The sequence below is a fragment of the Panthera tigris genome, chromosome B3 (assembly GCF_018350195.1).
Source record: "Panthera tigris isolate Pti1 chromosome B3, P.tigris_Pti1_mat1.1, whole genome shotgun sequence".
Taxonomy (NCBI): Eukaryota; Metazoa; Chordata; class Mammalia; order Carnivora; family Felidae; genus Panthera; species Panthera tigris.
Genome location: NC_056665.1, coordinates 18,410,992 through 18,437,038, shown reverse-complemented (window position 1 = coordinate 18,437,038; position 26,047 = coordinate 18,410,992). Strand labels below are relative to the sequence as shown.

The following is a 26,047-nucleotide window of genomic DNA, read 5'->3' as shown; positions in this document are numbered from 1 at the left end:
TAAGAAAACACTTTGCAGGCACTCAGATAATCCTCACACATGTGCTTTGGGGAACGGCGGGAGTAGGGACAGGAGCTCTCATTCCTGAGTGCCCACACCAGGGCTCACCAGCAAGCAGCCGCCTGGGACCCCTACTGTGTCCCAGGCAACCCTGTCACCTCCTCTTCAGATTTCTCTTCTGCTGTCCACTCTGCCTCCGTGAGGCCACCGCTGCTCCTTAAGCCGAGGTGGAACCTTACAGGTTCATACTCAAATCCGTCTCCATCAGCCCTGTGATTTTTCCACCTGCCTGGCGTGGACACTGTCCCCGTCTAGCCTGGCCCCCTTCATTGCAGCTGTCTGAGCTGTTGCCGCAGATGGAACAGTGCTTATACATGCTTTCGAAAACAGCCTTGTGCTGCTTCTGGCAGCTTCCTTGGAGCTATGGCCTTTTTACCAAATTCTCAAAGAGCCCACCCCCGCCCCTTTCCTCCCACCTGAGGAAATTGGGTCAGCCTCACTGGCATCTGTCACCTTGGGTCACTCCCAGATGTTACCCTTTCCGACTGGTTCATCAGCCGTTGCCTACCTGGAAAGGACATTTCTACCCCCTGGGGTCACCGGGTGTCTTTGGGAGGCAGACATTGCCTTTGACCCTTATCTTATTCAAAAATCATAATCTCAATATCCCCAGAGCTGGCACAGTTCCAAGGTCAACTTATTGGCTGGCCAGCAGGTGCCCCTGCAGGTGAGTCCCTTGGCTTCTGGTCCTGGCTTCCGAGACGTCCCAGCCCCAGGTTTCTGTCCAAAATAGGAACGTTATCTGTGCTTTTCTGTGGCAACCTAAGAATGACAGAAAGATGTCAGAATCCTTTAGATTGTTCAACTTCTGTAGCAAACACAGATGTTTTGCTGGAACCCACTTTAGGGCCAAGTAAATAGTGATGCTGCCCATCGTGGGGGGGGGGGGGGGGCGGCGCGAGCTCTCCTATTGGCTCCTCTCAGCTCCCAGAGCCTGTGGGCCACACATGCAGGTAACAGGAGCATCGACGTTTGTGGTTCCCAGTCACTGAGCCCTGCTTGGCTCTGTAGACCTGACCCCTAACCGCCCGCATTAAGTACTGCAAAGTATTGCTTTTCCTATTTCGCTGAGGAAGAAACTGAGGCTCCAGGGGTTCAGCAGCTTGTCCAAAGGTCCTCATTTCATCTGGGCCTGTGGCAATCCACAGAGCCTCCTGGAATTGCTCTGATGTGTTCCATTACAGCCAGAGATCAATAGAGGGAAACGACTTTTCCCTGGCTAACATGCGTTAAACCTGCCCATTGCTGTGACTTATTTATGTGGACTTCAAAGAAGCGAACCTCCAGCCCAAGGAAATTGGTTCAGTGTCTCAGGACAACTTCCCCAGAAGCACCGGGCCTCCTGCAGAGGGGGAAGCCAGCTTTTGTCTTCTTATCTTATTCATACATTTTAATCCCAGGATTCCAGGGCCTGGTGTGTGAGCAAGGGCAAATCCGAAGGTGGTCCATGCTCATTATGTTTCTAAAGTTAGTTCAAACAAGCCTTGTTTCCACTCGGGGCTGGGTGCTTTGGAAGTCAACCCAGTGTAACTTTGAATTACTCTCACATTTGCTGGGAGCAGTTCCTGAAGAATTTCACCCCACCTACCTTCAGCCCACGCTGCCTGGCTTTCTGCTCAAAACCACCTGGAACAGGAAATGCCTCTGCAGTTTGCATCCACAGCTAAGAACAGAGCTGGCAGAACTGTGAGTGGAAATAAAAGGAACTGACTGGATGCCAGGATTAGAAGTAGGTTGACTGTGGGTCAAGTCTTCCAGTGGAATCCAAGAGGGAGAAGGACAAAAAAGAAGCAGCTTCTGCACAGCCATGCAAGAGGAGGGCATGGGGATGGGGTTGGACCTCTCGTGCCTGCCTCCAGCCAGCTATAAGGAGGAGCTGTGCCCTCCCATCAGGAACGTCCCCGTTTCCCCCACCACCACCACTTGCTCCCCAGTGAAGTCCAGGGACGATGTGTAGATGTTCACAGGGCAAAAGAAGGGCCCGGGGATGGAAATGGACATTTGCCACATGACCTCACGTTCCAGGCCGTTAGGAGGTTTCGTTCTTCACAGGTAGCGAGAAAGAGCACGTGCTCATCCTCATCCCTGCAAAAGTCTCTCCAAAAGCTGCCAAAAGGCTTCTAATGGCTCCTGAGCCAAATACACAAAAGCAGGCACTGGTCTATTTCAGACGGTGGCTTCAAACATCCAGCCTCTGACCCAGGCAGAACCAGCAAGCGAAACTTTGCTCCCCAGCGAATCCGAACTTCAGACAGCACAGATCCCATTAGGTCGCTCAGGATTTCCCTGTGTTCTGAACTCCATTGTTTGCCTGTCAAATCAAAGCATCTGTCTTCATTTCAGTAGCCCCTGTTGAGTTTCTAGGCCTAAAAATCTCAAACTGCCTACGACAAGGGGTGTCCTTGCCCGTACCCATCGATGCCTCAGGATTGAGAGGGACAGGAACTTGTGGGGCCCAAAACTTGTTTAACTCAGGGGCCTTCTTTAAGAAAAGGAACGCCACATTATGTGCAAGGCCTTAGAAAGTATTCCTGCAACAACTTGGGGGGTGGGGGGCCCTGGTGCTTCCTCCTGGCGGGCTCTGGCAAGCCCTGCAGAGTGAAGGAGCGTGCTCAGGGTAGAGGCTGCTGCGATGGGCCAGGGGTGGTCTGCGTTACCGCTGTCTGGAGCTGGAGCTGACACGGCCCCAGGACATGGTTTTCTCATTGGACGCACAAGGAACCTATTTACTCACTGCTGATAATGATCATGATGTTCGGAGATTCTCTGAGGCCACTGTCCCTCCCTTTTGAAGGAATCTCAGGTGCTAAATTCCGATTTCAGCAGGAAGTTCCAGGGTCACCGCTGGACCCCAGCAAAAACCTTGCAAATTTTCAATCTTGCTGACTAAATTACTCACCCGAAGTCAGTAGGTTTGAGGCGATCTCCATGCTTCTTGGGATTGCTGAGCTCCTACTTTTAACTCTGTGTTTTTCCTCCCACTGTAAAATTCAGAAAGTATGGTCATCACGATCAAACTGTCCTGAGGACGGGGGTGCCAAGTGGCAGTTGCGAAACCACGTTTGCAGTGCCTGGAAGCTTGCAGCCGCCCGTGGAGGTGGCCACAAGCAGAGCTTGGACACGCAAAGTTTATTCATTCTGGGGACGTGAGAGCCCCACCCACCCACCCCCAAAGCTGTGATAGTGGGAGACTTCACCAAGTGAGCAGCTCCAGAACAAAGACCTCCAGAACAAAGACAGGCACTTCCAGAGCTCATGGGGGTGCCCTAGCAGCGGCATGTGGCTTGGAGGAGGTCTGCGTTCACTGAGGGCACACAGATTACTTGAAAGCCTCCATGGTGGGGGCATTGACCCCATGGGAGCAACAAGCACTCTAGATCTCGGCTTCTTTCCTAAGGGGGCTGGTTGCCAATGTTCCACTGACTGACGTGTTCTTCCCCAGTCGGCTGCTGGCCTTGTTCTGGCATAGCCTGCTAGCCACAGCCTGCCCCCTCACTTCCTTTCCCCCAATTCTTTGACCACACCCACTCCTCCAAAGCAGAGGACCTCCTGCAAGGTCTCCTCCACCTACCCCTCTCAGCACCTCCCCTTTCTGACAGGGACAACCTCTGGTGATCGGAGGCTGATGAGCCCCAAGCCCCAGCTGGCTGGACATCTGTCCCCTGCATCTCACCCACAGTGGGTGCCTCTGCCAGCAGAAGCAGGGCTCCCCAGGCTGGCCCCCACACCTCTGCGCACTGTTTCTGTAGATGGTTTCATAATCATCTCCAGGTGTGCCCTCCCTCACTTTTCCCAGTCCTTCTCACTCCTGACCCCCCAGATGTTTGACTTCTGGCATGGAGGCCGGGTAGCTTTCAAGTTTTCAGTTTATAATTCACTAAGTCACTTTAAAGTGCTTCCCACAAAGGGCGGGGAAATGCACAAACAAGGCTGAGTGAGAAAGAGTCACCTCATCCTGAACATTAGTGTCGGACAGGAGCAGAGGCCTGGGAGACAGTTTAAGGCATAGATAATGTCAGACCTTCTAAATCTCTGGCTACTAAGCTTAACGCTAGTAAGGATCCTAGCGTGCTTTCTAGGAGTCCACACTAGTAATCTTTCCCAAACTGCTCTGCCCCTATCATGGTTAGTATTTTTTTTTTTTTAACTGACCTCCAAAAAGCAAATGTGAAAGCAAAACCCAGTTCTCAGTTGCTGAGCATCAGCTTCAGGCACAGCTGGATCCAGGAGCTCTAAATGATATCATGGGAAAATATTCTCTCTCTCCCCTGGGCACTGCTGTCCTCTCTCAGTTGACCTTATTCTGGGGGCCTCTTCCCATGTACTGGTAACCCAGACTTACATCGAGTCTCTGGGCAATTCTGTGGTAAGAAGGCTGCTGCTTCCCAAGGTGAACGAAGTCTTGGGACTGACTCTCACTGTCCAGGGTTGGGTGATGGGTCCATGCCTGGAACTGGGGTGAGTTTGGGGTCTGCCCAGCATGGCTAGAGGAAGAACATATCCCCAAAGGCAACCCCAGGTTGTTACTTGAAGAAATAAATGCCAGACAACAACACACGATTCATAGCAGCCATAACCTGAGAAGAAGGTCAGGGCCCCAAGTCTTAAACCCAAGGCCCCAACCCTGGGCACTGAGTGGGGGAGTCAGCAGGCACATGTGGGTAGGCCCCGACAAGGAGCACAGTCACCCCAGAGTGCCTCTGGTGTCTGTGTGGGCAGTGGGTTCTCTGAGATGGGCCCAAGCATGCTGGTGGTCAGCATGTAGCTCTAAAGAAACTCTTCTGTTCATCCCTCTAACCCCAAGTTACGGGGCGGGGGGGGGGAGGGGCGGGGGGGGGTCTTGACATGCTCAAATCCCCCACCCCAATAACAGGAACACTGAAACTTCTCTCCCCTTCTCCACCCTCTAGAGCCACTCTTTACCTCACCTCCTTTGCTCAGCCAAACTTCTAGGGAAAAAGAAAATGCCTTTGCCTCCCTCTACTCCACACAGAGCCTTCCTCTCTCCACCAGCCCACCACAGGAACATCAGTCATGGCCGCCCAGGTCAGGATCCATGCCATCCAGTCCTTGCCTACCAGGCGCTCCCAGGCCACTTCTTCTCCCTGCCTCTGCGTTGCTTTCAGACAGTCTTCCCCATCTGCCCCTGTCCCTGTCCCCCGCACACACATATGGGGGCCCCGAACTCACCTCTGCCACAGAGTCTATGAAACTGTGTTGTGTTCATCCATTCTCTCACCTTCCATACAGGGAGCTGGCTGAGGGCAGGAGCTGTGTGCTTAGCACCTGCTAGGAGGCCCTCAGAAAAGCGTGAGGGGCTGAGGGGGGGGAGGGGGTTGGGGGGGCATGTGTGGGTCACTCCCGATGCTTCCCAGTCTTGTTCTTTCGGAGACAGTTCTTTCTGAGACTCTGGCCCCTCCTTTGGCCTGTCTGCCACATCCCACCAGCCTGCACTGATTTCTGAAACCAAATTTTCATATGCATGTGCAAGAACCAATTTTCCAAACCTATGGAGAAATTAGAACAATGAACACCCATACAGGCTTCACCTAGATTCCCCAATAATTAACATTACCGAACACATTTGAGGCTGTTCATTCACTGGAAGCTTTGGAAATCTGCAAAGTTAGTGATTTTTAGGAGGGTATATGGAATGTGAGACCCTGTACCCTTTCGAGCCTGGAATTTGTCCTCTTTAAAAACAAGGGTGACATTTGCCCATCTCGGCATTTTTCCTAAAACTCTAGACTGAGGTTATAACCTAAGGAACATGGAGATTTATATAGCCAGAATGGTAAGGGTGCTGAGCTTGGTCTGCTTAGGTTCAGGTGTCTACTCGTAATAGCTGTGTGACTTTAGGCAGGTAACTTAACCTCTCTGGGCCCCCATTTCCTCATCTGAGGAAACAGCAAAATGATCCTTTACCTCGGAGAGTTGTTGGGAAGGTTACATGGGTAAAAGTACATGAGGGGCTAAATCAGAGCACATGGCCCTTAAATGGTGGCTTTAGGTGGTGGCTGAGGAAGCAGAAATTGGGAGTATCCCGATACTCTCACTTCCTTTTAGGAGCCAGGAAATGTCAGCAGCAGGTAGAATTTCTTGAAGGGAAACATTTGATTCCAAGAAGTAGAGCCTTCTCTCTTCTAAGCCTTCCCTGGAGTCCTGTAATCCTCAACCGCTCGCTCTGCACAACCACCCTGGATATGAAACCCCAACTGGAAGTTGCTCTGCTGGAAAGCGGCCCTCCCTGTTTCTTTCTCAGTTTCTCTTGGCAGTTCCTATAAGCAAGGAGTCCTGAGCATGCATGTCCTCTGCGTGTGCCAGGAGAGCCTTGCTGGGCGGGAGTGAGGGCTGGGACCATCATGTCTTGGAGATGAGGAAGCAGAGGCCCAGCGTCTCCCAGGTGCTTGTGGCCTGGCCAGGACCGGGTCCAACCAGATCCTAACCCAGCCCGGAGCTCACGGATTCCGGGTTCACAGGAAGCCCCTTTTTGGCTTCAACTCTTATTATGCAAAATCGGTATTAAATGCAAGTGTTTTATTTCTGGCCTCGGTAAGCAGAGAAGAGGGAGCAGGGTGGAACGTGATTTCACTGATTGTGGACGGAGCAGTGTCCCCAAGCCATTGGGGGCATCGGGGGCTCCAGCTGTATTTACAGAGACTGAGGCATTGCACTCTGGGTGCCCTGAAGTTTCATTTTTTGGGTGGCATAAGACTTGGTGTCACCTACTGTCATTTGCCACCTTCTCCTAACCGCCAGAGTAGTTCTTTGCTTTCCTAAACAACAACAAAAAAAACAAAAACAAAAAAAAACGGGCTTTCACCACAGAGTGCTCTCCTCATGAGAATGACAGGACTCCAAACCTAAGCGAGGAGACACTAACGAGTCACCGTCAGCCCTCAGACCATCACTATGTGGCTTGTGTGGAAAAACCGCAGTTTTGCTCCGGCCGATCAGCACACTGTTGGTTTTGTCTCTTCCAACACATTTTGTACCCGGTGGAGGTGTGAGCCAGCAGAGAGTGAACCCGAAGCCCACGGAGCCCTAGTCTCACAGCCCTGGTGGAGCTCTGCCGTCCTGTCTGTGGGCAGCCCGGGTTCCCGGACTCGACTGGGAAAGACTTAAAAGAGTAACGGTGGTTTCTTGAGGAGGCATCCACTTCACTAGTGCAGGGCTATCAAATCCTTAAGAGAAGCCGGATTAAGCTGTAACTTTACGACTCCTTTTTTTATTTTTTCTTAATTTATATTTGAGAGAGAGAGAGAGTGCACAAGCAGGGGAGGGGCAGAGAGAGAGACAGAGACAGAATCCGAAGCAGGCTCCAGGCTCCCAGTTGTCAGCACAGAACCCCAAACGGGGCTCAAACCCACGCGCCGTGAGTTCATGATCTGAGCCGATGCCGGACGGTTACCCGACCGAGCCACCCAGGCGCCCCTGGGCTGTGACTTTAAGAAGCCCCAGGTAGGTAACAGTAAAATGAGTTGATGCGTTTTGCTAAAGCGGCAAGTCCCTCTTGGTAGGCTTGGGCACGTTAAGATAGAATTCACCCACCAGGCAGGAGACCCTCTCCCCTGGGAGTTTAGGAACGTGTGATTGTGCTGTGTTTGTCTCCACCCTCTGGCGCTCCTCCCCGCACCCCCACTGGGTGGGTGGATTCTGAGGCAGCCCACACTTGAAGCTGCCGCTATCGAAACCGCTCTTTCTCATGTTTCTCCAGGTCCTGCGGCCCTTGGGCTGTTTGCCCCCTGTGAGCCAGGCTTCTGTTGCCGGTACACAGAAAACTCACCTTCTATCGCTGCACGCCACCCTCCTCCCTTCCCCTGTAGAGGCGGAGGCTGAGACCTCTGCCCCACCACTCAGAACACCCAGACTGACTCCCCCTGGTTCCCATGGTGTCCCCTTTTTCTTCCTAGCCCTGAAAGATACCAGTAAGAGATCCATCAACAGCGACTGGAAGATCGAGCTCCCCGGGGAGTACCAGATCGCCGGCACCACTGTGCGCTACGTTAGAAGGGGCCTGTGGGAGAAAATTTCTGCCAAGGGACCAACCAAAATACCACTGCATCTGATGGTAACTTGCTGTGCTTTTGTGTTTGTCTTGAGCCTGATTCTCCAAGGGGTCTGCTGGCCCTCTTCTTCCCTGGGACCTGGGGAGAGGTTCCTGGGGACCTGGCTCCTGGTGGGTTACCTGGCCACCTGCTGCTCAAGCCTCCCCTGCCCCCTCTCTCTCTCCATCTTCTCTTATCTCATCCCTTTTGCCACATGCCTGAGAATTTCCCCCTCCCAAAACTTCACCCTGGCTCTTCACTGGCAGAGAGAGTTACCATCTTTTTCAAAAGGAACCGCCTCCAGGAAGGAAATACTTCGCCATGTGGCAGCCAGGGAGAATTGGCCTCATCGAGCAGACAGCCTCGCTTGGAGTCTGTGTTTTTATATCAGATGGCACAGATCCGCCCCACAGTTTGTATATCCACATTGGAAACTACCTTTTGGAAATGAACTGTTGACTCTCTTTCCAAACCAGCGTCGCTCAGATTTTCCAGACTCGGCTTGCAACAGGAGTTCGGGAATCGGGAAGGAGAACCAGGTTCTACAGGAAGATTTACTCCCTGGGTAGTCAGCCCAGGTTGGGGCAACCTTGTCTTACCTCTTGTCTCGGGCGGGCACCCCATGTAAACCACTTTATCATCGGTCATACATCCTTGTAAAAGCATTAAAGATCTCCAGAGAAGGGGATACCACCATTTCTTTCTCAGGGTCCAGAAGTTCTCATGGCTAACTTCTGATAGCTCATAATTATTGATTCCATGTCTCATTCCAAAGAACGGATTTTGTGGCAGCTTGTGCGTCTGTAATCAAAGCACATTTTGTCCTCTGTGCTTGCCAAAGTCTCCGCTTGGAAATTTTTTTTTTTTTTCCTCCATTAATTTGCGGTCTCTGGCAATCTGCAGCCGTTCAAGGTTAGGTGACAGCCAGAAGATTCCCTGGCCACTTCTCAGGGAATCCCCTGAGGAGACCAGCTCTGCCTGTGAGCACGGGCACCCAGTACAACATCACCCATGATGGCCCTACCCCTGCTACACCTTCTGACTGATTAGAGTGAACTGGTTTCCATGCATGATTTCAACCATCCTGCAGCCTGCCCATGCGACCAGCACTCAGCCCACGAAGTCCACTGTAGACGCAGCCCTGCAAGTTTGATTTCTGGGGCCCAAGAACCTATACTGAAGCCACTGCCCTGCAATAGATTACTGGATTAGAACAAATCCTCCTGTCCTGTTGTAAGAGGAAGCATAAGACGAGATAAAAGTCATACAGCACTGTCACCTGTTAGCACATGAATCTGCTTTATTATCAAACCCTAAGACGGGTATATTTTCCTTCTTTGCCCAATGCTTTCATCAACTGTGAGTGAACCGTCAGCCCATCAAAGCAAACGCGCAGCCTGGACTCATGCAGACCGTGCCTGATAAGCAAGACTCAGCTGAAGTTCCAACCGTTTTTAATATTTATTAATCACTTTTTTCTCTTGAAAAATGATTACTTCAAGTTTTTAGATCCAGAAAGGAGACGTGCCCCTCTGCCTCTAAATAGAAGTCTGCTGTCCCCAAACTGGGGTGCATACATTGCCTGCAGGGTCGGGAGCGTCCATAAGAGGCACGGGGACCTGCATTTGAAACCAATTACACACTCACACACACAAATTATACGTGGCTGCAAAATTACATGAAATTGGTTTCATATGGATTCTTGATTCACCAGTCTTATTCCCATACTGAGATAATAAAGATCTTTTAAAGAGGTTTTTTTTATCTTTTTTTTTTTTTTTTTTTAACTGGAGGCATTTTTCCAAATGCATTACTGCACGTCTGTTTCTTGGAGAAGTGGATATGTATGCGGTTCAGGCTGCTCTTAGCACCTCACCCCCACCCCACCACTCAAGCTCTGGGAGGGGTGGGAGATGCTCAGGAGCTGTGCAGTCCCCTCCCCGGGTCCAGGCAGGTGGAGCACACTCAGCCTGTAGCTGTCTGCTGCTTCTCCAGGCCTGGAAGTGAACTTGAGAGCTGCCTTGACCCAGAAGTACCCACTGGTTCTGAGTCTAACCCAAAGACACATCACCTCCAGCCAGGCTCCCGCAAGAAGGCTTGTTCTGCACCAAAGCGTGTGTGTCGAGAAACAAAGCTGAGAGAGCACTTCTGTCTTTACAGGGCTTGTGATGCCTTGTCATACGAAGAGCAGGCCCGTCCATCTGCTCACTCACCAGGATTTCAGACCCAAGGGTCCCCAAGCTGCAGGATGGCTCCCCGCCCCTCACTTTGAGCTTTCAGCCTCGAGCCAGGCCCCTGTCACCCCGTGGGCATCGGCATCCTAACTCCTGTGGCAGCAAGAAGGCTCGTGCGTCCTTGGACTCCTAAACAGAAGTCCCCAAGGCTCCTCTGTGGTGGGCTGTGTTTGCCCTTGAGCCTGCCTTCCATGTGGCAATGACCGGCGCTAGGGGAATGAAGAGTGATGTTCATTCTCAAAGAAGTAGAATAACCCTACTTGTTCACATGCCTTTTTAGGGAAAAACAGTATGTTTGTGTCTTTCTTGCCTGCAAGGGCAGCTTCGTGGGTGAGTATGCGGAAACAGGCTCTTTTCTCTGCAGCGAGGGGCTCTCCACATAGAGTTCAGTGAGAGCCCGCAAATTTGCCTGTCTCCAAATTCCTCGTCCAAACTGGTCCTGTCTCCAATGGGAAGGGGCAGAGCTCCCTGCTGATGGTCCACATACACTCCAGCCCCTGAGTTGAGTATCTGAGGAAGCCAAGACCCAAATAAGGGGGTGCCCCTAGACTGAACGTGTTTTGAAACCCAGAAACGAACTGGTTACCCTGGTAGAGAGACAGCCCCAAGGGCGGCCTGGTTTGCAAATTCAGCAAGCCCGGATGCTTCCGCTTGATTCCAGAATGGCCTTTTATTTTGCTGCTGATCCAGGTGTTGTTATTTCATGACCAAAATTATGGAATCCATTACGAGTACACCGTTCCTGTAAACTACACTGCCGAAAATCAAAGCGAGCCGGAAAAACCCCAGGACTCTTTGTTCATCTGGACCCACAGCGGCTGGGAAGGGTGCAGCGTGCAGTGCGGAGGAGGTGAGCATCCGGGGTCACGCGCCCATGGGGTGTGGGGTTTTGCTCAAGGAAGGCTGTGAACTCGAGGCACTCGGCAGCCAGTGCAGAGGGCACGAGAAGGGCTGGCCACGTCACCTGTATTTCCCGGGAAACTTAAGCGCACCCCAGTGAACTCTCTCTGCAAAACACTTGTGTAGCCTTCCAAATTCCTCCGTGTTGGAGCTGTGCCCCCAAGGCTGCTTTGCCTATGGCCCAGGGCCCTTGGACTCTGACCTGAGTGGAGGTTTGGCCGCTATGCAGATACATCACAGGTATGACAGGTGAGTGACCCTGGGGATGAACAGGATAGACCTTCACTTGTTACTGTTTGGTGGAAGGGAACCAGATGTGTTGCCCCGAAATACTCTTTCCTTTTTGCCACAGGTGTCCCACTACAGGATACAGCAGAAGGAAAAAGCCCCACGAGTCTGATGAAACATTCTGAGCATGAGTCCTGGCTGAGTCACAATTTGCTGCCATATATTAGCAAATGACTTACCCTATCTATACTAAAATTTTCTCACCTCTCAAATAGAGTGATCGGCCCCTATGCCTACTGCAGGGAAGGAACTGCCATACTGCAAAAATTAGTATCGGCAAAAGGCACCATATTCATTACGGGGAGGTTTAGGGGGAGCAGTAGGAAGCCATTCTGAACTCTTAGCCAGCAGCCCCTTGGGACAGGGCAATTTGTCACCCTGATAGGACACACAGCCCAGTGATGAGAGGTGGGACACAGGATGTATGGGGTTTTATGGGCACAGAGTTAGGATGGAGAGTTCACCTAGACTCTGGAATGCCAGCCCAGAGAGTGGGATGGCCCCACCAATACCCAATCCCACATGGCTATTGACCGCTAAGATGGTGTTGGTCAGGTATCTAATATGTAGAGGATTGCTTACCATTTAGTGACTTGTCCCATTTCTAATAGGTAGGAATTCTAGCCATAACATCATTGGGCCATCAGACACTGCCAGGGCCAGCTGTGAATTCCTTCCTTCTCCTGCACATCTTGGCTAACTGCCCTTGCTGTTTGTTCTTAGCCTGTTCCTCAGGCAGCCCTGGCAGTTGGCATAGCTTCAGGAACCCTCATCAGCCCTGTCGTTGTCCCACTTTGCACTTCTCCCTAGGAGCCCCCCATCCCTCAGCTGTCCCCCTGTGCCAATGTCCCTGCAACCTCCAAATCCAGCAACTCCCATACCCCTAATTGCCAGACTTTTTTCTTGGGCAAACAAAGCATGGCCCAAATGGAGCAGTTAGCAGCCTCCCCTCAGCTGGGGGCGGGTGGGGCAGGGGGTACTGTTCTGCTGTCACTGTTGGCCCAGTGGCATTCTTTTATGACACCAGTGACTCTCAGGTTGTCAGATGACGACCAATGACTCACCATTGTCAGACCTGCAGCCAAAACGAAAATGTGGCTTGAGACGGCCCCATGCTTTCTGCACTCACCCAAGGCTGCAGTTGCAGGCAGTAACAGTTGATGGTATAATTCAGGACTCCACACTTTTGAGGCATCCCTAAAGGACAAATTCTCCAGGAGACCAAGCGAGAAATCTGGGGTCCAAATAGTTGTCCTTGACATCCTCTTAATCTTTTATTGCCATACTTCCCAAATAACAATGAAAATAAAATACAGCTAACATGGAGTGTTAACCCTTGCTAGGCTCTGTTCTAAATACTTTATATGTATCGCTTAATTTTAACCATCCCTGGAACACCGTAAGGCATGGGGGTTAAATAAACCAGCCTGGTTGAGAAGATCGAGGCACAGAAGCATGGTGGCTGGCTGCTGATACGGTGATCATTATGCTAGTGATGGAGCCAAGTTTGAACCCAGGCTGCCTGACTCCAGAAACTACCCTCCCTGCTCCCTATCATCTGCCTCCGTGGCAAAGTCATGACCAAGCAGTGTGTAGGGTGCTTTGGGGACACCCAGAGAATGGCTACACCCATCTGGGATAACCAGTTAGTGAAGTTCCCAAATGCAAGTGATACCCTGGACAAGTAGTAGTTGGTGAAACAGATTCTCAGATTGGCTCGAGATTGCCTGCCTGGACGATGCAGGTCTGTGTGTCCTTCAGACCAGCCCCTCTGCTTCTCACTTCTCTCCAACACATAGGAATTCGGTAATAGGGAGCCGTGATCTTCTGGTGAGGGCTGATGTACAGGTAATTAATCAAGACCAGACCTGCATAGACTTTAAATATCAAAGGAACGGATAAAGAGATTGGCAATCTTTGTTGGAAATTAAAGAGCCTAATCAGAACTCTGGCCTCAATGAATCCCAAGCTGTCTAAGCACATAGCTAATCTGAGGTGTTGCCTCTTTCTGATCCTGTTCTAGAATCTTCCTCCTGCCCCATGGTGCCCCTTGTCATGTCTTACACACTCTCATCCCTAACCTTATGGTTCTTTCTCTCTGACAACCAATAAAGCATTACAACAGCCACTTTAAAATGGCAAACTGATCAAAAGACGCACCTGAATGTTCCTCCATCCGCATCAATGAACGGCCTTTCCAGGTGTGTGTAGCCACAGCCTCTCAGTTCCCTGTGTTTGGTTTCCAGGGGAACGCAGAACCATTGTGTCCTGCACACGGATTGTTAACAAGACCACAACTCTGGTGAATGACAGTGACTGTCCTCAAGCAAGCCGTCCAGAGCCCCAGGTCCGAAGGTGCAACTCACACCCGTGCCAATCACGGTAAGTCACTGTGTTCTCAAACTTGGACCCTCCAGGGTTGGGATAGAAGCACCTATGAGTTGGGGGGTGAGATACAGTTAACACCACAGTACCTCTCTCTGCCACATTCTCTTGTTGTTGGCAAGTGATTTCTGCTTGCTCGAAATACTGACTTTCTGGCGAGAGGTCTGATAAAAATGTACAATCCTAGCTAGAAGGTATTTTTTAGCAGGCCACTAAGAACATCTCATGCAGAAAAAATCATCACATGCTTTCAACTGATACATGTCAGCTCCCGCCAAGTTATTTTGTCTTGGAGAAAAAGGAAATCGAAGTCCGAGTGTGAGAACCCATGAGTAAATAACACAGGTTAGTGTCTGTGGTTGATCTGTTTCAGTGGCTGAAACTAACACCAGTGAGTGTGGATCTTGCTGTACATTGTTTAGAACCCATCAGGAGGTCTGTTGCCAACCCCAGCTTTCGTGGCCATGTTTCTCATGTGCTCTGGAGTGAATTTTCTTGGGCTGTCAACCGAGATGAGTTGTGTGAAACGTGTTTGTCAGTTCAGCCTCCTTATTTCCGGCCATTTCAGTGAGACTTTGCATAGCGCTGTGGTTGTTAGAGTGTGTAATATCACCCCTGGCCTCCCATTCTGCTCTGGGTTGCGGTACATGGTTTTTGCTTCGTGGTTCTCTGCATGTTTTCCTTTTATAAAGAAGCTGGACTTTTGACATGGCAGCTTTTTAAGACCAACTTGTGCCTCTCACCTGGCACAAAAGTTTCACAAAGCATTTTGGTTTTCGTGCCAACCTCCTTTGCTTTGTCAAACTGGTAAAGCGTGTATGAGTGAGAGAGGGAAGATAAGAGGGAAAGCAAGAGGTGAGACTTACTCTTGGGTTGTGTGTGGTCCATGGCAACTTAAGGATGAAGGTGGGTGGCAAGGGGAAATAGGTGAGGGGGATTAAGAGGTACAAACTTCCAGTTACAAAATAAATAAGACATGGAGATAAAAGTCGCAGCATAGGGAATATAGTCAATAAGATGGTAGGGGTGTTGTTTGGTGACAGATGGTGACTACACTTATTGTGGTGAGCAATATATAGAATTACTGAATTGTTATGTTGTACATGTGAAACTAATATAGTGCTGTATGTTAATTATACTTCAATTTAAACGAAAGAATAAAATTCCACCCTAACACTGAAGGCCATGAGGAATGGCTCACTCTCAGAAGTCTCCCCGAGCATCTTTGGTATGAGCAGCCATCCCACAAATGCATCAATTGGTGAATGAATCAACCACACACACACCCAGGACCAAAGAAGGAAGGCCTTGCCACCGTGAAGACTCAAAGATCAGACAGGTCACAGAGACAGCCCAGCTCTGTGACATATTGGAAAGTAGGATAAGTGAATCTAGAAGAGGACAGGTCAGCATGGGCTCAAGGGCATGACTGAGCAAGAATGGTCTTAGGAATCCATTCAAGAATCATTTTATTTTATTTTATTTTATTTTATTTTATTTTATTTTATTTTATATTTTTACATTTATTTATTTTTGAGAGACAGAGTGTGAGCAGGGGACAGGCAGAGAGAGAGGGAGACACAGAATCAGAAGCAGGCTTCAGGCTCCAAGCTGTCAGCACAGAGCCCAACGTGGGGCTCAAACCCACAAACCGTGAGATCATGACCTGAGCCAAAGTCAGACGGTTAACCAAGTGAGCTACCCAGACACCCTTTATTTTATTTTATTTTGTTTTATTTTGTGTGTGTGCAAGCAGGGGAGGGGCAAAGGGAGAGAGAGAATCCCAAGCAGGCTCCACGCTCAGTGCAGAGCCCAATGCAGGACTCGATCTCACAACCATTAGATCATGACCTGAGCCGAAATCAAGTCAGATGCTTAACTGAGTGAGCCACCCAGGTGCTCTAAGAATCCTGTTTTAAAATCATTTATGTTTTCAAACTATTTTAGCGTCCAAATATTTCTAAAATTATGCACATAAGCCAAATAATATAAAACATGGAATCAGAGTTTCTCTGATTGCATTGAGACACCTATGTGATGGGGAAGAGAAGCCCAGTGTACTCTTTCCTTCTTCATATCCTAGTAGGCCCTCAGTATCTCTGCAGAATGCCAACGAATAGAATTTAAATGATGGGGTTACTTTTATTGGACCACTTCTCAATATTCTTCACTAATGATACTCCTAACTGTGCTGAGCACATAACCATCTTTGGTAGCAGTGTTGTCCAAATTGAAATGTGCTGTAAAAGTATACACCTGATTTCAAAGGTTTAGTATGGAAAGAGATTGTGAAATATCTTAGTAATTTTTAATACTGATTACATGTTGAGATAGTTATATTTTGAATACATTGGGTTAAATGCAATATATTAGTAAAATTCGCCAATTTCTTTTTAATTTTTTAATATGGATAATAGAAAATTAAAATTACATATATGGCTCATGTGTTAATTCTATTGAACTGCACTGCTATAGATTAACATAGCAGTCACAATGTTCAAGATACGGTCCAAAATTACTAGACATACAAAAAAAAAAAACCCAGAAACATGTGACCCATACATTAAAGGAAACTGACTGCAAGAGGACACATATATTGAGATTAATAGATAATAATTTCAAAGCAGCTATTATAATTATGCTCAAAGACATAAGAAAAAATATAGCCACAATCAATGAACATATAGGAAACCTAAGCACAAAAAAGAGACACTCTAAAAGCAAACCAAATTTTAGCACTGAGAAATATAGTGTCTGAAATTTTTTTTAAAAAATCACTTGATGGGCCTAACAGCAGATGATGAAAAAAAAAAAAAAAATCAATGAACTTAAAGATAGAAGAATAGAAATTATCCATCTGGAAAATGGAAAGAAAAGATTGTTGACAGTGACAGAGACTCCATGATCTGTGCCATAATATCAGGCATCCTAACATAAATGTAATTAGAGTCAGAGAAGGGGAAGAGGGGAAGATTAGGGCAGAAAATAATCATAAACAATGACCAAAAATTTCCCAGCTTTAATGAAAGACAGAAGGGAGGTAATTAGGTTATGCCTTGAGCATTTCAGCTAGATTCCAGATGAATCCAAAGCTCTGTGATCATTACACCATATTACATGCAACACCTTTATGATTTTGCCACACACAGATATTCTAGGAAGGGACTTTGTTGCACTGTGAAACTCTAACGAGAAAATCATGTCGGAAAACACCTACAAAAGTCACATCACCAAGCATGAATTAACAAAGGTATAAACTCTATAATTCAGTGCTACGGAGCTGCTCTAAGTTTGGATGGAGAACATCGAGTGTGTGTGTGTGTGTGTGTGTGTGTGTGTGTGTGTGTGTGCGCGCGCGCGCGCGCGCGTGCGTGTGCTCACAGAGCATTCTGACAGACCACAGGCCTGCAGTCTCACCGTGGTTGAACACAAGTTCAAGCCAAACACACTTTAGACTAAAAGTAAGCTCAGAGGCACATTTTTAGTATCTCCTTAGCACGAGGGTTAGCAAACTTTTTCTGTTAAGGGCTAGATAATAAGTAGTTTTGGTTTTACAGGCCACATAAGGTTTCTGATGTCTGTTTTTCTTTGTTTTGTTTATAACCCTTTTAAAAATGTAAAAACCTATTTTCAACTCCTGGGTTGTAGGAAAACAGTCTGCAGGCCAGACTTGGCCCCACCTTAGATTACTGCTTACCCTTGCTCTGCCCTCTGGGACTTTGGGACCACAGCCTCAGCATGAGCCCAAGTTCTAAAGGTACTGCCTCAGGAAATACGTGCTCTTATTACACAAAGAAGAACATGTTGTTATACCTAGTTACTTTTTATTGCCCAGTTGTTCAGTACTCTTTTTAAAAGCACCCAGCCTGGCGCGCCTGGGTGGCTCAATCGCTAAGCAGTTAAGCTTCCATTTTCGGCTCAGGTCATGGTCTCACAGTTTGTGAGTTCCAGTCCCATGTCAAGCGCTGTACTGACAGCTCAGAGCCTGGAGCCTACTTCAGATGCTGTGTCTCATTCTCTCTCTGCCCCTCCCCAACTTGTGCTCTCTCTCTGTCTCTCAAAAATAAATAAATGTAAAAGCACCCAACCTGACCCTAAGTGCACGGTACAACATCAGTAATTTCCCTCATCTGGCATGTATTTGTTGAGTACCATCCCATTCACCAGGCCCTGTTCTAAGTACCAAGGTATTTAGAAGTAAGAAAGACACACAGGTTCCTTGTTCTCATGTGACTTGGTTTCTCCCTCCCCCTCTCTGACCTACCTTTCTGGGTCATCTTTTTTTCCTCTCTGACCCCCTTCCTGACTCTGTAAAATCATATGAATCAGACTTAAAGAATGAGTGGAGTTTCCAAGAGCAGAGGATAAAATGAAATTGATAGAAGACAGCACCTGAAATTTGTCTCAGAGCCTAGAAAAGAAAGCCTGGATGCCTCTTTTAGTCTGGTTTTATTTGTTGTTTGTTTGTTTATATTTTAAACCATCTGACTTTGTACTGATTCTTAAAGTGTGGACTCATGAAAATGAACTGCCATGGCTTATCAAAGAATATTGTTTGAAGAAACATGATCTGATAGATTTTAAAATTCCTATAAATCTTAGTTATATTTATTTATATTTAAGCACACAGATGCACACACATGTATGTATATACACACATACATACACTATATATGCAAATGTTATATAGAGATATATACATATGCACATATGTATGTACACACACATATATTTGAACAATAAAACTTGAATTCTTGCATAGCGTGATCTAGTTGACCTGTCTTCAGAACATATAGCAGTATGGACGAAGGTGAAGAAAAGTGAAGAGATTGGCCTCAGAAAACTAGTGCTAAATAATCAGAAAGAGATTTAATCTGTAAGTAAAAACTGGACCTTAGTGAAGGGGGTGAGTGTGGAGATGTATAGCATCTGGAGAATAAATGACTGTTTCAGGTGGGATGGGCATGACTGGAAGACAGAGCCTGTAACCTGGAAGGAGAGCCCAAGATCCCAATGGTGTAAATTTTATTGAAGGAGCCAAAATGCAACTCACTGTTGAATCTGGCAAGGTGAAAGAGCCTTTCTATATTATTGTTACTCCTTGACCTTTAAAACAACAGCAATGTTTGTCTTCTCCCTTATATTTTTCTTTATTTCCCCTGATCTTTCTTTAATTTTCTTCAACCCTCTTTTTCCATCAAGTTCCCGACAGTTTCCTTTACCTTCCCAACTGCACACCATTAGCACCTCTTTATTCTAATCCTGCCCCTAGCTCTGTGGATACTTCTCCCAAACCCTGCCATAACCATACGGAATCTGGAATCTGACACGCAGGGCAGATGGCCTCTCTCCAGCATCTTGCACACCAACACAAACACATCGGCAAATCTGGCCCGACATTGGCAGGAGAGGCAGAAATCACAGATCAGCTCAGCTGTTATGACTGTGGCCAGCAGCCTTCACCTTGCTGACCACAGTCTGCAGGGAAGAGGCCCCACCATCATTTGGCATCCAAAGAGTAACACCATGTGCCAGCTCCTTAAGACCCAGTCCCAGATAGTGCTGGAGTAAGGAGGTGGGGTATGACAGGGAGATGGGCTCATTCTGGAACACATAGCTCATGCTTCACCAGATTTAATATGTTTGCAGTCTCTTAGAGCTTATTGGCCACTTGCAAAGGCCATTCCAAGCTATTAGATGTTTCCCATAGTATTTATGATTTGAACTTCATCCCAGACAGTACATACTGTACTGTACATTGAATTACAGTGATTCAGAAAAGAATATCTAATATTGTACTGCCAGTTGAATTGAATAGTCATCTGTAAGGAAGTGTATTTGGATTTTAAATTTGTCCTCTTTGCTCATTATCTTAACCAGGTGTGCCTTGTTTTAGTTAAAATGGAATGGAACCCCTCCTGTTTTTATGAAAGCATATTCGTGTGTGTGTGTGTGTGTGTGTGTGTGTGTGTGTGTGTGTGTGTGTGAGATCATGACTTAAGAATGAAACCTAGAACATGTGGATCTTTAGACACAGCCAAAATCTGAACAGAAACATTGTTTAATCCATTTCTAGCCAGTCTAAAACGTTAAGCTTTTAAGTTTACTGCTTTCTTGGAAAATAAAACAGGTAAATCTAATTGCCACATCTCTATCTACCATGCCCTGGATGTGGGAGGCCAGAGGAGGCCACCTTTGGCACTGACTGCCCCCTGTGGCAGAAAAGGAGCCCATGATGCAGGACTGCTCATGGGCAGGAGGGCAAGGCCTATGGTTGTATGTTACTACAAGTCAACAGTGATAGCCTGGGGATCTTCAGAGTGGGACTCCCCTCTTTCAGGCTTGGCCCACTTTTCAGACACCTTAGCATATGTCCACAGGTCTACGATGAGGGGCACCCCACAAACCATATGAAATAACAGTGCCTGAAAAGGAAAGATAGCAAATAGCATTACTGATCTCTTACATGCCTTATCGGTATGGGAATGGTGAGGAGAAATTTAGATGGATTCCAGATCTGTTTTCCAACACTAATCAAATTCCAGAATTTCACTCATATTTAAATTAAATAGTAAAGCTTTGAAGCTTTTAGTTATTTGTTTAAATTAGGAAACATTCCAGATGGAGAAAGAGAAAGCATTTCAGAGTACTATTTTGAATTTGAAGATGCAATTTTCTTCTTTTCCGCCATACTTAACCATTTGATTATTTGAACATCCCTGTCCTTTGATTATTACAGAGGACAAGAGAATTCCGAGATATGAGTTCCACAGGTAACAGAATTCTCCTGTCAAGAAATATTTTACATGTAGACCCTGGGGTCCATTAAAAGTCCTTCTCTCTTTCTGACTTTCTGAGTATTAAAATATAAAGAGCATTGAGCACTCAATGTTTGCATTGATTTTTTTTTATGCTGCAATTACAAAAAAGGACAAGTAAATTGCAAAGTTGAAACTCAGTCTGAGGAATAAAAACAAATACGACCAAGATCACAGTAAAGAAATGAGAGGGAAATATGTACTCTCCACGTTCTAGAGGAAAAAGAAAACATCAGACCAAGAAGGAATGGCTCTACAGTGGGAGTAGACAATGAAGTATTTCTGACTTGTAGAATCTCTGGAGATATTTCAGAACTGAGGTTGGGGTATGCTTGGTGGCAGCTTCCCAGATTATTAACCCCTTCTCATGAAAGCCACTGATGACAGTTCTGTGCTGGCTGGCTCTCTTACAGGAATAAATAGTCCGTAGATATAACTGATTTTTTCTAGAAAAGTATTATTCTTTCCTCCTTATTTGTATACAAAGACTTTTCAAAGTAAAAGGATGGAAAAAGATGTGTCACAAAAAGAAACCATAAAAAATCGGGACGCTGATTTTTATCGGGATACCTTGGGGCACCTGGGTGGCTCAGTCGGTTAAGCGTCTGACTTCAGCTCAGGTCATGATTTCATGGTGCGTGAGTTCAAGCCCTGCGTCGGGCTCTGTGCTGACAGCTCAGAGCCTGGAGCCCGTTTCAGATTCTGTGTCTCCCTCTCTCTCTGCCCCTCCCCTGTTCATGCTCTGTCTCTCTCTGTCTCAAAAATAAATAAACATAAAAAAAAATGTTTTTTTAAATCAGGAGTACCTATACAAATACCAGACAAAATAGACTTTAAAACAAAACAAATTGCTAGAAATAAAAAGTATTTTATAATGGTATAGGGCAGTCCATCAAAGATATAACAATTATAAATGTGTCTGTACCTAATAACAGAGCCCTAAAATATACAATATAAAGAGAAAAATAGTTCAACCATATTAGAGACTTTAATGCCAGACTTTCAGTAATGGATTTTTAAAACTAGAAAATATCAATAAGGAAGTATAAGACTTGAACAACACTATAAACCTACTAGACCTAAGAGGTATCTATAGAGCACTACCCAACGAGAGCAGAATATACATTCTTCTTATGTGCGTGTGAAACATTCCGCAGGATAGACCATCATCTAGGCCGTTTAATAAACCTCAACAAATGTAAAGGGACTGAAATAATGCAAAGTATATTCTCTTACCTTAATGGGATAAAGTTAGAAATCAACAACAGAAAGAAATTTTGGAAATTTGCAAATGCATGGAAATAAAAAAAAAAAAAAGCACAAAACTTCCTAAATAGCAATTGCATCAAAGAGAAATCATGAGGGAATTTACAAAATACTTTCAGAAGAATGAAAATGAAGATACAACATATCAAAGTTAGACAATGCAGCTAAAGTAGTCCTTAGGGCAAATTTTATCGCTGGGGGTGGGTGGGTGGTGATATTTGAAATAGAGAGTAGAAAAACAATAAAAAGTCAGACCAAAAGTTGATTATATGAAGAGAACAAAAATAAAACAATGATATTTAGCTAGATCAACCAAGAAAAAAAATGAGAGAAGACTCAAATTACTAAAATTAGAAATGAAAGAGGTTATAAGGGAATACTACAAACAGTTGTATGCCAATAAATTTGATAACATAAAATGGACAAATTCCTAGAAAGATACAAGCTACCAAAATTGAATAAAGAAGAAATAGAAAATCTGAATAGACCCATAACAAGTAAGTAGATTAAATTACTAATCAAAAAGCTTCCCAAAAAGAAAAACCCAGGACCAGTAGCCTTCACTTACAAATTCTACCACATATTTAAAGCAGAATTAACACCAATCCTGCACAAACTCTTCCAAAAAAATAGAAGAGGAGGGAATACTTCCCAGTTTATTCTATGAAGCCAGTATTACCCAGATAATAAAACCGGACAAAGACATCACTAGAAAAAATTACTACAAACCAGTATCTCTTATGAGCATTGATGAGGGGCACCTGGGTGGCTCAGTCGGTTAAAGTCGGTGGCTTACTCAGTATCAGCTCAGGTCATGATCTTTTGTGAGGTCAAGCCCCGCATCCACCTGTGTGCTGACAGCATGGAGCCTGCTTGGGATTCTCTCTCTCCCTCTCTCTGCCCCTCCCCCATTTGCATGCATGCTCTTTCAAAATAAATAATTAAACATTAAACAAATATTAATGAAAAATCTTCAACAAAATGCAAGCAAACCATATCCAGCAACACATAAAAAGGATTATACGCCATGACCAAGTGGGTCTTATCCCAAGAATGCAGGGTTGATTGATCATTTGAAAATGAATTAATGTAACACATTATATCAATGAAATAATTTTTTAAACATGATTATCTCAATAGATGCAGAAAAAGCTTTTGACAAAACCCAAGACCTTTTTGTGATTTAAAAAAACAAACAAAACAAAACAAAATTCAACAAACTAGAATTGGAAGAGAATTTCCTCAACCTGATAAAGGGCATCTATAAGAAATCCACAACTAACATCATACTTAATGGTGAAAGACTGTATGTTTTTCCCCTAGGAACAAGAATAAGACACAATATTCTGGCCACTTCTATTCTACATTTTACTGGAGATTCTAGCCAGGACATTTAGATAAGAAAATGAAATAAAAGGCATCCAGATTGGAAGTGAGGAAGTAAAACTACCTCTCTTTACAGCTGTCATGATCTTGAATGTAGAATATTCTAAGGAATCCACTAAAAAAAGTATTAGAACCAATAAATACAGTAAGGTTGCAAGATATAAGATCAATAAGCTAAAATCAATTGTATTGCTCTACAGTAATGGTGAACAAACCAAAAATGAAGTTTAAAAAATGCCATTTACAATAGCATCAAAAAGAATAAAGTATTTGAGAATAAATTTAACAAAAGAGGTGCAAAACTCATACTCTGAAAACTACAAAACATTGTTAAAAGAAATTAAAGAATATCTCAATAAATGGAAAGATGTACCATGTTCATGGCTTGGAAAACCTAATATTGTGAAGGTGGAAATATTCCACAAATTGATCTACAGATTCAATGCCATTTCTATCAAAATCCCAGCTATTTTTATTGCACAAATGGATAAGCTGATCCTGAAATTCAAATGGAATTTAAAGGGCCCTGAATAGTCAAAAAAAATCTTTAAAAAGAGGAACGAAGTTGGAAGATTCATACTTCCAACTTTAAAACTTACTACAAAACTACGGTAATCAAGATAGTGTGTTACAATAAAGACAGACATATAGAACATGGTATATATTTGAAAGTCCAGAAATAGACCCTCACATTTACTGTTCATTGACTGTTGACAAGATGGCCAAGAGGATTCAATGAGGAAAGAACAGTCTTTTCAACAAATGGTATTGTGACAACTTTATGTCCACACATAGAAGAATAAAGATGGACACCTGGCTCACACATATATGAAAATTAACCCAATGATCAAAGACCTAAAGAGCTAAATGTATAAAATTCTTGAAAGAAAGCAGGAAAAAAATCTTTATTATGTATGATTTATTAGATATGACAGCAAAAGTACAAGCAAAAAAAGAAAAATAGATAAATTAGGTTTAATCAAAATTATAAACTTATGTGCTAATAGGCTCCCACTGTGTCCTGAGATACCCTGAAATATCAAGAAAAGTGAAAAAAAATTAAGCAAATGAAAAGACAACCCACAAATGGGAAAATATATTTTCAAATCATCTATCTGATAAGAGCCTTCTATCTAGAATATATAAAGAACTATTACAACTCAATAATAAAATGACACATAACCCAATTATAAAGGATCTGAATAGATATTTCTCCTGAGGAGAAGGGGGAGAGAAGGAATTGGGGGTTGGTAGCAAAAAGGCATAGAGTTTCTTTTTGGCATATTAAGAATATTCTAGATTGTGGTAAAGGCCACTGAATTGCTGAATTCTGTGGCATAGTTATATCTCCGTAAGGCTGTTAAAAAATAAACACACAAGTGCACATTTTAAAAAGTGCAGGCTCTTTCAGCTCTAAGCAGAGGCCTCTAGCTGGTTCCCATGAATACAGAGGCTGAAGGGCCAGCCCCAACCCAGAACCCAGGTATCTCAGAATATGTGGAGCTCAAGACAGGAGCATTGGCTGAAATACCTTAGGTGTCACCTCTTAAACAAGCATCACCAGATCTTAATTTAATGGCCACTATTATCATGCATGGGCTGCTGATCTCTTCCATTCTCTCCCACTACAAAATGCCAGATCTCTCCCTGAGCCTCTGGTTGGAGATTCTTGGGTCAGATCATTTGATGGGTGCATTCAGTCGCCCTCCCATTGATCCTGTTTGAATTGACCTTTCCCCTCGGCTATCTCCCAAGCCTCCCTGTGTCCTCTATGCCTTTCCTCCAGAGAGCTTTCTAGTAAGATATGTGCCTAACATTGCTGCCATTCCCCAAACACACTGGCAAATGAGGCTGAAAGTCCTTTTCCCCATGCCAGCCATCATTCTTGTGGCCTTACCAAAAAACCACCCCCTATTATCAAATTAGTGAAGCCACACAAGTAAGCAGGCAGCGTTTTCAATCCAGAGGCAGTGAATCCCACTCACAAACTAGTGCTTTGCATTCCTCTCAATGGGGGATGGGGAATTTGGGGGTGACCACCTGTGTCTCTGAGCAGTGGCTTGTGCATCCATAACATGAAGGGAATGACTACCAGTTGGTACTCCATCACTTTATTTACTTGGTCATTTCTTTTTAGTATCTATACAATGTACTACCATGTTCCAAGTAGTCTAAGTAGTCAAATGATTTGATACTGGCTTAATAGCCCCCTATCCTACCTTCATCACAGAGTTTAGTACTGGACAAGATGAGAAAGGACTCAATAAACAGAAAAGGGAAGCCAGTCTCTGAAACTAGGAGTCCCTACTTCAAGGGTCCTTCTAGAGCACACAGACCTGCCCATTCTCTCGGTGGCCCCTAGCCTACCCAGATCAGTCAAATACCACCCTGAGGAAAGCCCTGTCTCTCCCTTTCTTCTCACCCATGGCACCTCTTCTCCAAACCTCAAAGCAGAAACATCACAATAAGAATGAACAAACCGTGTACATGGTTGAGACAATTAAAATAAGAACTTGACATACTCTGTGGTGAAAAATTGAGAGCTTTTCCTCTAAGATCAGGAACAAGAAAATGATGTCTACTCCCACCACTTTTATTCAACATAATTCTAGAAATCCTAGCCAGAGCAATTAGTCAAGAAAAAGAAATAAAAGGTATCCAA

General features: G+C 45.5%; 1 protein-coding gene across 1 annotated transcript in view; it reads left to right on the top strand.

Annotated features, from left to right (window-relative positions):
- The window catches only part of ADAMTS17 (ADAM metallopeptidase with thrombospondin type 1 motif 17), a 343,084-nt gene that overhangs the window by 258,138 nt on the left and 58,899 nt on the right, over positions 1-26,047 (top strand). The window contains exons 19-21 of the mRNA XM_042989202.1: positions 7,974-8,131; positions 11,033-11,192; positions 13,777-13,912. Of these exons, the coding sequence (XP_042845136.1) occupies positions 7,974-8,131; positions 11,033-11,192; positions 13,777-13,912 (454 nt within the window). The remainder of the gene's footprint in view (positions 1-7,973; positions 8,132-11,032; positions 11,193-13,776; positions 13,913-26,047) is intronic.